The following is a 13,789-nucleotide window of genomic DNA, read 5'->3' on the forward strand; positions in this document are numbered from 1 at the left end:
AATTGCTTAGAATATGTTACAGGACTGCACGACATATGACCCGCTGGGCACAAAAAATTTAGAGGATGCAAAAGAAAATTAAGTGTATTAATGTGATTTCACGATATAAGGCTCGTTTAATAGAAAACCTGAAAATTGGCATTAAAAGTCGGGAGGATGAGCAATTTTGACACACGAAACTTCCAAGTAGTGCCGTAACTATCCATTCCTGTGCCCTACGCAAGAACTTGCATTTAGGCCCTTTAATTAATTAGGTTTGGAAAAATAATAAAACAAATATATGCATTTTGGGCTCCCTTCCAAGTAGGCCTGTTGGGTGCACCTGTTGCACTTGCCTAGTTACGACGCTGCTTCCAAGTAGCTGCAACTGGCAACACGTTGATACGCGAGAGCATAAGACAACGGACCGATAAATTGGAGACGCCTCTCCAACAGTGCACGAAGAAAGAGCGGTGTAGTATTGTCCGAGTTTGAACATAAACCAACGACATTCATTGGCACATGCAAGTACAATAAGAATACTACATGATTTGCACACAGGTGCATGAATAGAGTTATAAGGTTCCAAAAACAGTTACAGTTCTCTCAAAGATTCTCTACGGCTGAAATTGCAGTGAATACCATAGAGAATTTGTGGATCAAGAACTGACCAAAATTATTTTGAATATCATGACACCCACGGCTTGCCACGCTAGTCCCTGATGTCAGTACATACACTAATGTTTTGAATTAAGCAAAACAATTTCGTGTTTTATACTCAGATCAGATACCGTACCGTTTCTAGATCAGCAACAAAAGTTAATTCTTTTAAACTTGGACCATTCATTTTAAACATATGCATACTAGTACTCAGATAGGAGCAAACTACAGCCCGACAAATCGACTGACGGTTTTCTTATTACACTTTTTCACACGAGTGCTTGTATATTTTTATATACTGTATTTATAATACGCGAAGATTCACAATTTTCCAATAGTGACCTTGACTCACCATCTCTCTCGCTCTCTCCCCTCTCAAAATATAACATAACAAAGCTATCTTCTCACTCATCGACCTTTAAACCTAACGGTTTTCAAGATATCAGCCAATTTCTCATAAAAATCCGATTTCTCTTGTTCCCGAAAGTTTCTATGCCGGAAACTAAGTTTATCAGTTTTCGTTCTTTATCTTATCGTATCAGATAGTTAATTAAACAAGCATTATTTGAATAAATTGAATTGTTAAGCATGACGAAGTGCCATTCCTGAAGTGATCGTTTTTATTATTGTGTGTTTACTTACTTGTAATTAGTCCCATCTTCCTATCTCCAACGGTTTTCGAGAAAAAACAACTGAACGCGCAAGTGAATCATCCTGTTTATAAATACAGTATTTAAATTCATTGAAATATTTTGCGATATGTGTGTTAGTATTATTCTTAATATGATATTTCAGTCTTCTTATTGTTCTATGCCTTTATTATTATTACGGCATCATTCATATGTTTTATAATTTTATACCTCTAGTTATAAATTAGTATAGATTCGTATATGATTGCTCAAATCTATCCAGGAATATTCTTACTATTATGTTTGAATGTATCAATCTCTATTATCTATACACTGACATATAAATTTATTTATATAATTACATTTAGAATCTGTATAATGTTTCTTATATAATTCTTTTCAAGCTTTGTTTTTTATTTTTCATCCGTGTCCACCAATTTTTTTTCAAGTCGTCTTAACTTTAAATCCATTCAACTGTGACATTAAGAGAGCCTTTTTACGTGCCCACTAAGTTCGATTGAACCCACAACGGACAGGCTAAACGATGAGAAACGAAGCCTCATATATTTATCAACTCATCTATGAAAATTTCTGAGTGTCGGTCCGGACTCAAACCCGAATTTCCCAGAGCTGTTGGCTAATGTATTTACTGTCTCGATCCCCTAGCAAGTTGGACTCGTGTTAAGCCGGATGCACACATGCGGCGCGGCAAGGAAAAGCGGCAGAATGACGTCACTTTTTCTCGCTGCAGAAGTCGATTTTGTGCCGCTTTTCTCGTGCCGCAAAAGTTGGTTGAATTCTATCTTTTGCGGCAACGCCGCCAAGACGCGTTTCTATCAGCCAATAACAGTTTGTCCCGTAGTCACGTGAGAAAATACAATCACGTGGTGTTTTAATGGCGGAAAGTTCGAGGCGGTTAACCGAGATAACTAAAATCAGAATAAAGAGAAAAGGATAACAAATTTAAAACAAATTCGACACAAATAATCATATATAATTTAATTCAAAGAACAAAACAACCGAATCTTACTCGAAATAGTATTTTTTATCCAGAGATCTTGATCCACGAATAAGTCTATTTTGTACACCAGTTCTTTTTCGATCCAAAAAAGTATCTCTAATTCAAATCTTCGACAAAATCTTTTAGCTAAATAAAGCGAGCCGTACAAAACAAAATTTGTAAACACGTGGATAGGGACAGTATGTAAACACGTGGATATCGTTCGCCATCTTGAATACTGAACGCATGCGCCGAAATGTAAGCGGATTGCCGCTTGTGTGGTTGTGCTGCCGCGCGGCGAAGATGCGTTTGCGTCACCGCTTTTCCTTGCCGCGCCGCATGTGTGCATCCGGCTTTACTGAATAAAATTCAGGTCTGTACAGTCAGCATAGTGAAATCTAATTCCAATAAAAATTATGTAAAATCTCACAAATTTTGTTTTATATGTTCAGTATTCTTTAAATATTTAAATATATTTTTACAGTAATATTTTCGGTAATTCAGTTCATCGTATTTTACTTGTACATGTGTATATTAATAGCAATAGAGTCCACATATTATTACATAAATTTCAAAATATTTCTATTATATTAATATTAATATATCGTCAGTAATGAGTATGTAAATTTTTAAATTAGTAACAGAACAATCATTTTTATAACAATCCCTATTGTTTAAAAATCAATTGTTATTCGAAATGTTAACTTAACGTGGCATTGAAAGTTATCGTGTTATTTAATTTTATGGGATGGTTGGATGAGGTTCTGAAGGCGTAATTAATGAACCTCAGAACGTCAGCCTGACGTTCTGAGAATCCGGATTCAAGTTCAGAATACGTTGTGTTCATTCTCTCCACTTATGCGAACAGCGATATAAATGTATTAGAGGCATTACGTGATGCAAACTAATTTAGTGAATATCATTGAACAAACGAAGCGATATCCTCAACAAGTTCTTGTTACTTCTCATATGACTGGAAGTGGCACCAGGACAGAACAAAACAGTTCTCCATAGGCTAAGCGTCTTAATCCGGATACGTCGATTCATCTCCCTCATTACTTGATTGAATTCACGATGAGCACAGAAAAACATTCTCTTAGTGCCCACAGGGCAGAGAGAGTCTTAAAAAAATTAACTTTAAGTAAAATATGGCAAATTATCAAAAATTTGGTATTAAACAAATTCTTGTTTTGTCATAGCGACGGCTTTTTAAATTTAAAAAGAAATTCTAAAAATATTTTAAGGACTTTCATGAGAAACTTCACACTTCACACTTTACTCCGTTTGACATTTCTAAATTTTTAATGCATAATGAATTATTCAAAATATATATGACCTCAATATTTATGGATCATGTTGTTTTTGAATCGTAAAATCTGTTTTTATAATTAAAAAGTTGGAAGAAGTGAATCCTTGAACCGTGCACTGTATTGTTTAACACGGTTCAAAGATTTGTTTGTATAGTATATTACCGAAATTATCGATAATAAGAAATACTAACATTGGAAATTCTTGATAATATGTTATTCAGTTTCTTATATGTTATGGTCTGTATTATAAAATTCAAATTTAAATAAATAATTCATATTATTCTATAAAGTCATTCGCAGAATAATATTCATTACTCTACATACGCAAAGGAAAATACCAGTGGTCGATTGGAACCAAGATATGCTGGTCCCCGTCCCTCACCACCCGGCCGCCCCATCGTGGGCTTGGCCGAACCCATAATGGGCTTGCTAGAAAAGCCCTCTTAGTACCCACAGGGCAGAAAAAGTTAAAAAAAATTAAGTGGTCGAGTGAATAAAACCACTGAGCACTGGTAGTTGGTCGTGGGTCCACGCTTCGCCAACTGGCTGATGACGTGAATTTTTCCGGGTTTTCTTCACGTTTGTAACTTCTGAATAGGGGCTAGTTTCCTTTAGTAAGTACTCCCGGGAGGTATCTCACGCTCGGCAGATAGCCCACGTGTCGGGTCTCCATATAGAAACAAACAAATACTACGCAATGAGTTTTAATACAACGCCAATGACATAAACAATTTGTGAACGAAACGACATTTTTAAAATTCTTTTGGACCTGTGGTTTAGTGGGCGTTTCTAGCGAGTCTATTATGTGTTTGGCTGGTCTTACAATGGGTTGACCAAATGGCGGGGGTCGGAAGTGCCCGAACATATCTGGACGAACTACATTCCAAAAATTTCTTTGGTTTTTTTCAATCCATCCGGTTCGATACTGGGTTCCCCATAAAGGTAGACTGCTACTTTAATCGCTTGCCCGTCAAATAAATGAATTGTGTGATTGATTTGCTTATTCAGCTATATTAAAGCCGATTTACCGTCTGAAAGTTCCTGGACAGGTGAAAATAACTGAACGCAGAAAACAAACAGCCTGCAATTCTCTATTGCTAAACACAAGTTCTTTTTTTTTTTTTTTAACTCTTTCCGCCCTGTGGGCACTAAGAGGACCTTTTTATAGCAAGTCCATTATGAGTTCAACCATGCCCACAATGGAGAGACTGAGTGGTGAGGGACGGGACCCGACGTATCCGGACGGACCACTCCCGAAACACCCATTTGGATTCGATCCCGGTCCCCAGAGCGATAGGCTACCACTTTAAAATTTGACAATATTTAAAATATATTAAAATGAATTATTGTTTACGTAAACTGAAATTTTATAGATTTTGTTTTTGAAAATCAAATATTAATTCACGAAAAAAATTTTGTATAATTTTTTGAAATCCCTAAACAGAGAAAAATTCCCTAAGAATTTCCCTCATTTTAATAAGTTATCACGTGCGAATATCCAGAATAAAGAAAAATTTAATCATTTTATTACTGTAATATAGAAATAACTAAAATAAATAGTAAAATAATCGCAAAAGTTTGACAATAGTACTTACAAGAATAAATAATTGATAAACGATGACGTAAACAGGGATTAAAAAGGAAAAATAAATTATGCATAAGATTTTCTAAAAGTTTACGTAATAATAAACATAAATTAATAATTTTAGCGGCATTAGCGGTGTAAATTCGTTTAATTTATATGAATTAACCAAAAAAGTAGAAAAAAAGAGTAGAAAATTGCTAGACAATACAAAGGAAATGCCGGAATGTCCTTGGCATCATCGGGCTTGATTAACGATGCGTAGCGGACTCGACGTCGAGTTAAAAAAAAGTTTCAATCTTTTCACTCCCGTCTCTCTCATTTAGCAAATGATCATTTGTATTTATTTCTCAGTCTAGTGTCGTCATATACTGTAGTCACGTGTTATATATACCGAAATATATATAGTTTCGATATTTGTGCAACGGTGAGGCACGTCGTGCGATGAGTTCTATTGTGGAAATAAAAAGCGAAGAACCTGTTCGACTGGATGAAAGTGCATTATACGAAATACAGTTATGAATGAATGATAGAAAAAAGAGAGAAGAGTAAAGATGGATGATAGACAACTCAACGAATTGCTGCCCGATTTTCGTCCAGGGCCTCTCGATAATTATCGTGGCAAAGCTAGTTTTAATTGGAAAAAAATGAAAGTATTGCTGGAAAGCGAAGAAGTTATACGATTTCAAGTAATTTTTCTTTATATTCTAATTCTATAAAGTATAAACAGTCTTTGTTTTCTCTTCTTATATGAGATTCAATATAGTATATTACACATACACACTCATTAACCTAAAAGTAATTGTCTAGTGTTTTCATGTAATGACATTATTATGAAAAGAATGTTTACTATGATTTAATTTAGAAACTATGCTATTGTTACATGAAAAAGATATGGTATAAAATTTTTCTATATAATATGATTATTAATACATTGTATTACTTTCTTTTTGTTTTGTATAAGCTGGGTATACAGTTATAAAATATATTAATAGAACTATCTGTTTTATTCATATATTGACGTAACTTTATACGGTATATGCGAAAAGATACGGTATGGACTTTTATTGTATAATGACGCCGTTACGAGAATGTACGGCACATTTCTTGGAACTTAATGCGTAATGACATTATTATTATACTTGTTATTGGACTAAAAACAACTTTAATGAGAATTTGTGTTATAGATTTCTCGTACAACTACCAGTATAAACTGTATACTTATATTTTATAAATCCTTATTATATGTTATCTAATTTTACATTGATGATGATGATGATGATATTATAATCTATTATTTATTGATATGAATTTTGAATTCACATTAATAAATAATAGTAAATTAACAAATTTTAACAAATACTTCAGTGAGAGAATAAACGAACAAATTCTATAATAACGTAAATCATAATTTGCTAAATAAACTTTTATTTAAAGGCATCTTAAATTTTTCATAAAAGAAATTTTAAACTAATAAATTAAATGTTGAAATGAAATAAAAGGTCAAGGATTGGATAAATGTGATTATAGAAGTGATGCACTCTGTGATATATATTCTCAGTTTGAATAAAATTATGAGAAAAGAACCAGTAAGAGTTTCTAGTAGCAGTTTGAGTTAGAATAATATATTAGCATTAAATTGTAGTAACAATCATATTATTGAATCTCTGAAAACTTTTTTGTAAAATACAAAACCTCTCTTATATTTCTATATTATTTTATAGTTACTGCTTCCTTATTTATTGAAGTTTATAATATTTCTACCATATATTTGGTATTGACTTAATAACATAAAGAAAATACAGTAGAGCATCGATTATCCGACTCAATTGGGGACTCAGGTTGGTCGGATAACTGAAAAAATCAGATAACCGAAAATAATGAAAAAAATACATTATTAGTATAGTATATTAGGATATCCCATGTAATTAGTATATTAGTATATTGCTATTAACCAACTTCATGTTGAATTTTCATCAATGTTTAGCCTAACAAATTTTTTTAAAATAATAATCGTCACTATTGTATCGTTAAAAATTATTTAAAAATTATTTTATTGCTCACAAAACAAACAACCATTCATAATTAGAAAATTAAGTCTCGTTTAAATACTGGCCTCCCTTCAATGATCGAGCCGTTGATGCCAGGTAAAACACGCAAAAATTTAACAAAAATAATATTAAAGTATCCAAGACATAGCCAAATATTGTAACGCCACATCACTAGCAGACATTTGAAATTTGCCGACTAGAACGGTCGGTTAACCGATGTGACGGTTAATCGGGGGTTGGATAATCGATGCTCTACTGTACTTCTGTGAAATCCATTTTTTAAATTGTAATTAAACTTAGCAATTTTTTTTTTCGAATATAATTTTTAGATTTTTTTAATGATATAACAAATAAACTGATTTTCTGAAGTTCACTTTAAGAAATTGGAAAGTTATTTTTGTATTAATTTTTTTAACAATTCTGTTATATACAGAATTGCTGAAAAGTATTAACTATTAAACTTTAATAATGAGGATTGGTTTTAATTACATATAAAAAGCTGATTATTTCTGCTATGAGAGTTTTATTTCTACAAAATAAATGTTTGCTTTTTTTTTTTAATTCCTGATATATGAAATTACATGGAAACAAAATTCTCACAAGCCCTGTTAAGTATATGAAAAAAAAACTTGCAAGGGCTCTTGCTGGATTTTCCTGAACTAGAACAGGAGGTTAAGGGGACCATTAGGAAGTTCAATAATTTTCATTTATAATAGTATATAAAGGTAATAACAAAAGTTTAAAAGGAGTAATTTTATAGAAATATTATAGTTTTTTAATGGAGATTTTTAAGTTTAAAAAACATTAGCTCAAAGTTAAAATTGTGTGGGGTATCATCTGTTAGTAGTTATTTTTAACAACACTTCATATGTTATCGGAATAATAATAATAAACAACAATTATATAATTCCACAATTGTAGAACAACTGTATATAAATTATATGCACTCTACTATGAAAGTTCTGCATGGATGCACCGACATACTTCAGTCTAGTGTTCAATATCTATACAAGACCTCTGATTCAATGCTAGTTTGAAATAGATCAGCATGATCACATGGAACCTCGATAGTAGAGTTAGAGAACATAAATGGACTGAGAAGGAAGATCTAAACAACATATGTTAAGGAACCTGATGTAGTGGTCATTTGAGATATCATCGAGTTCATTAGATCAGTGATTAGATCATGGCTAGCCAAAAACATTTTGAAATCCTGAGCATGACTAACAGAGACCTTAGATATGTTAATTATTGGGATGTAGATTCATTGTTCACGGTGTGCAAATTGTTATACAAAATGTAACATTTTTAACTAGCAAATAAGGTGTACAGTGGTACCTGCTACTTCAAACAACTATACCTTTTGAACATTTCAGAGTTTGAGTGCTAAATTTTGAAAAGAAATTTGGTTCTGAGTCGAATGATGCTTCAAAGTTTGGATTCTGCACACAATTAAAAATGCATTAAAATTATAAAATAAGCATCTGAACAAATAACACAATCTCAAATTAGCAATGTGTTAAATTTCAAACTTGAAGAAGACCGAAAGTACGGTGGAAAACATTTGTTTTCTATTAAATATTTAGTACTGGACTGTTAATGTTTTCTGAGTGTTAATTTAAATTTCACAACTTAGATATGTGATTTATTTATAAGTAAGGACAACTGGTAAAAATAATGAAAAACTTTCTGTTCAATTTGATATCATCTTTACTTATTATTAATGGTATCTGAGAATTGTTGAAGCATATGGAAGCAACTAAGTCCAACAAGTAAGACAGAGGCTGTAAGGCTGTAATATTGATGATTCAGATGAATTCATTGCAAAGCACAAGTGTCACATGTGTGGCAAATCTGGCAGCCCTGTTTAAGATGCTGAAGTTGATAGCATGCAACTAGTAAAAGCAATTTTTGTTTTATTATATAGTATTTACATATTCTATTTATTGTTTTTGTATTTTAATTTATTATTTAGGGCAGTGATTCCCAACCCGGGGTACGCGATAGGTTATTTAGTGGTACAGAAAAAAGTTACTTATTATGGCAGAAAAAATAATATATTATGTATCCCAAATTAATAGTATTAAAAAATTATTAGGTAAAAAATGTTCCTTGCAACAATCACAAACTTTATTATACATTTCAAAATTTAAAAATAGAAATAAAAACTTATGCTGCCGATTGTATAATGCAACAGATCAATAAATATTGCACAGTCGGTCAATGGTAGTGGGGATACCATTATGTGTGATTAGTGATTATGCTATGGACTTTTGATGGTGGGGTGTGTTACTATTATTATTATCATCTCTCAACAATATCCCCATGTGTTGTTTGAAAAAAGTATTCTTTTGTTTATAAAAAGTATTTTTTATTGTTTGCAAGGAAAAGGACATAGCTAGTTTCTCCAGATTTTCTCTACAAGCGGTAATTTTTTTCATTATTTATTCAGTATTTTTATTAATTTTTTATTGACAAGACTATGTCTTGTTTATAAAATCGTACTGCCTGCTGTGTTACCAGCTTAGAGGTATGAAGGAGTACATGTCAAAATTTGCAATTTGGCACAGAGTATTAGGTGCCCAAATCATGTGCGCATGAAAAAACAGACTTGTAGGTACTTGGGACCGAGAACCGAGTCAAAATAAAATTCAAAATGGCGAAACTCTCTACTATTTGTAGAGAGTTTCGCCATTTTGAATTTTATTTTGACTCGGCAGTGCGAGATTTGCGCATGCATTGCTTATAGGGAAGTTCGAAATGCCACCGGGGGGTACGCTAATGAAAAAAGGTTGGGAACCTCTGATTTAGGGCATTTAATTGTGTTATTTTCCTCATAAATTATGTATATTTGCTGTTTCAGTTTATTGAAATAGATATTGTTTAGGGTCTGGGAATGAATTAATTCACTTTTTATTATCTCTAATGGTAAAAATTGCTTTGGACTTTAAGTGGGTCTCTTAAAATGAATAAATTTGAAGTACGAGGCACCACTGTATATCTTTAAGTATTTTTATATACAATGATTTAGAAATTAAATCCCTATGGCAGACTTTATTATATCATATAAATACAGAAAATCTATTGGTGTTCTAATTAAGATTATTAAACAGTAAACTCAAGTTTGCCTTATAACCAAGTCTGTTTTAATCAGGAGACCAAGTTCAGTTTGCAAAAAATTTTTATTATCTAGGCATTTCAGGATTAGAAGATCCCCTTTCCAGGCTACAAAAATACCAAATGTATTAGACATTAGCAACTTTATAATAACAAAGTAATAAATATTAATACAATAAAAATTAAACTGGTACCAATTGGGACGCTCCAGTTTTTATCTATACACCTCTCACTAATATTACAATATACTCCTCAAACTGTTTTTTTTTTCCTTTTTTCCTTTCTTTCCTTACTTTCATTTTCCAAAAAAACAAAAAAACTTGTTTTAAAAAAATTTTTAAGAACATAAAAAACAAAGGAATAAAATTAAAAAGGATGATAATTAAAAATTGTTTTAAAACAAGGAATTTTCCAAAAGTCAGTTTGAGAAGTGTATTGTATTAGTGAGAAGTGTATATGTAAAAACTGGAGTGTCCCAGTTGGTAGTTTAATTTTTATCGTTTTTATTACTTTATTTTAAAATAGCTAATGTCGAATATATTTTATATATTTTTGTAGCATAGAGATGAAATGTTTTTATCCTGAAATGCATAGATAATAAAAATTGTTTTTGCCAACTGAACTTTGTCTCTTGATTAAAACAAACTTGGTTATAAGGTAAACTTGAGTTTACTGTTAAATAGTCTTAATTGGAACACTATTAGGTTTTCTGCATTTATAGAAGCATTTTTACCTTTAGATAATTTTGGTTTCATTTTAACATTTAATCTTTGGTATTTTGATAGATTTTGTTTTAGACATTGCACAGTTAAATATAGTATATTCTATTAAAAAAAATGTTTAAACTTTAAATTTTTAATATATTCTAATTTGTTTTTTTTATTCTATTTGAGCACTGAAAAAGACCCATTAAGCTAAATTGAAAACATAATTGGTTACATTAGTGCTGGAGTGTTGTAAAGTGTTTTTATTTATTTACAATTTAAAATATGATTTGTGAAATTCAATATTTAAAGTTGCATCTCAAAAATTCTTGAGTGGCTAAAGCTTAAATATTGAAAAATAATCAAATCTTTAATTCAAACATGATAACTCAACTTTATTGGATCCTTATCTGTTGTCGAAAATTAAATTACTATATTTTCTTGTTTGTAACCTGTGATGGCATACAGCCTGCAAAAAATTACTGGAATGGAGTGGTGGATAAGATAACTCAATATATGGGTGATCTGCCAAGAGTGGAATGCCTCTTGGAAGGACTTTTTATGGGAAACTAGTCTTTATTTAAGTATTGCATGTGAAGAAAACTCAGAAAACTTCATGTGGCCCATCTTTTGATCACGTGTGAACCAGTGGCTCAGCAGATAAAACCATGGAACTACCAATGTTTCATGATTTTATCTGCTTGGCCACTGGTGGGCATGAAAATTGCTAGAACAAAAATAAAATCTCTGCATAACTTTCCTCTTTGCTTTATAGGTGCTAGACACAATTACAATTTAAAATTAGCATATAACTTCCTCATCACATAATCATACAGTAAACTATACAAAATATTTGTAAAACTGTAAGCAAATAATCCTAAACCATAAGTAAATGTCAAAAATGTGCTTACAGTTAATTGTGTAATTGGTAATTTTAGATATACAGAAAATTGTGTAATGTGACTAAATGTCTAAATGTAAATATGATGTTATTTGAATAAAGAAAAATCAAAGTTTTTTTCAAATTGATTACTAATTTGTAAACTGTTACTTTCACTTTACATAATACATTTTCTAAAGAAAATGTGATTTAATTCATGAGAGAGGTGTCTTTTTCTTAAAAGTTGCTGCTTTTTCATCATAGAATCCAAATATATTAATATTTTGATAGGGTTTCATTTGTAATTTACACTGTTGAAGGCTTTCTCTGTGTCAATAAAAACAATGCATAGGTCCTTCCTTTCTTCTATTTTTTTCATTTGACAGTAAGCCATAGCATGGCTGTTACCATGATTGAATAATGGGATATTGAGCTGTAATTCTTTATTTAGCCCAGTATAACATAATGTGTATAACGTATGAGTCATCTGTGTTTTAATTAAAATACCATTTCAAATGGGGTGAAGGTTTTATGATGGTGTAGCTATGCACCAATTTTTATTGCCATTATGAAGGTAATTTGCAACCATGAAGCAACAGTAAATTGCTGTTAGCATGAGGTACACAGTGGATTGGGTTATGTGAAAGGTTTTTATTTTTATTCTGGTCATTTTCTGTGGGATCACCATTATCTTTATACATTGTTATGGTTATTTGTATGAAAATGTAGTACTCTGTAATATTGTATGATAGATCTATAAATAAGATAATATCTAATTATCACAGAACTGTAGTGAATACATTTATAATTTTTAATACTTTTTATACTATTTTAAAATTATAATTTACATTTGCATTTTGTTTTATATTTTTAATATAGAAGATATAAATGTATTTGCATTATTAACTAGAATTTGTCATTTTTCTAACTTATTTTAATAATTTAGAAAAAAGTATGGAAATTATTGGAAGAAGATCCACTTTTTCATCAAGCACCTACTGCAGAACTAACAAGACAAGAATGCATTCATTTGTGTTTCCAGCAACACAAGCGTTTAATGGAATATAAATTTTTTACGGAAGAAGAATTTATACAAAATCCTGCAATGATACTGCATCTGACTTCATGTTTAGGAATGTATGATTGGTCGTTATCTTTAAAACGAATGCTAGGATACGAGGTAAGCTGATACATAAAATGTGTACATTAATTAAATCTTCTTAGTATTTAAATTTAAATCCATTAAATTGTTTTTTACATTAATACTTTATATTGTCCAACCACCTTTAAAATTTCATGCTAGTGAAGATGTTAAAACGTATAAAGATTCTATATCTTGTTATTAGCATAAAACTAATACTAATAGTAATGAGGTACGATTTTTATTAACTGATTAAAATTCAAAATAGAAGTTAAAATGTTCATGTGAGACATTATTTTATTTTAATCTTAAGAAATGAGACATTGTGGCTTCTCACTAAGGTGCAGTAAATGGAATTTTTATTTCATTATACAGTATTTACATATTTCATTTTTTATTTTTGTGTTTTAATTTATTATTTAGGCATTTAATTGTGTTATTTTTACCTTAAATAATGTGTATTTGCTGTTTAAGTTTATTGAAATGGATATTGTTTAGGGTCTGGAAATGGATTAATTCACTTTCCATTAATTATTTTTAATGGGGAAACTTGTCTCCATGAACAAATTAAATTTTGGTTCAAAGCACCATTGTATTTCAAAATTTTCTAAAATTAAAAGCATTTAAACTCCATTAAGATATGAGCTTTTTGGTGATTCTGATCTTTTTATCAATTTCATAACAGGCTTTAATAGAAATAAAACTTCTGTTAATTGTTTACTTTTTTAGAATTTTT

The 13,789-nt window shown here is 30.9% G+C and overlaps 1 protein-coding gene across 1 annotated transcript in view; it reads left to right on the forward strand.

The window, feature by feature from the left end:
- The first annotated feature begins 5,347 nt into the window (after window positions 1–5,347).
- Window positions 5,348–13,789, forward strand: part of LOC111631993 (peroxisomal acyl-coenzyme A oxidase 3-like) — a 42,539-nt gene continuing 34,097 nt past the window's right edge. The window contains exons 1-2 of the mRNA XM_023376340.1: window positions 5,348–5,849; window positions 12,859–13,092. Coding sequence (XP_023232108.1) covers window positions 5,715–5,849; window positions 12,859–13,092 — 369 coding nt within the window. The 5' untranslated portion in view covers window positions 5,348–5,714. The remainder of the gene's footprint in view (window positions 5,850–12,858; window positions 13,093–13,789) is intronic.

This window comes from Centruroides sculpturatus, unplaced genomic scaffold (assembly GCF_000671375.1).
Source record: "Centruroides sculpturatus isolate CEXI.00-Female unplaced genomic scaffold, Cexi_2.0 scaffold636, whole genome shotgun sequence".
Taxonomy (NCBI): domain Eukaryota; kingdom Metazoa; phylum Arthropoda; class Arachnida; order Scorpiones; family Buthidae; genus Centruroides; species Centruroides sculpturatus.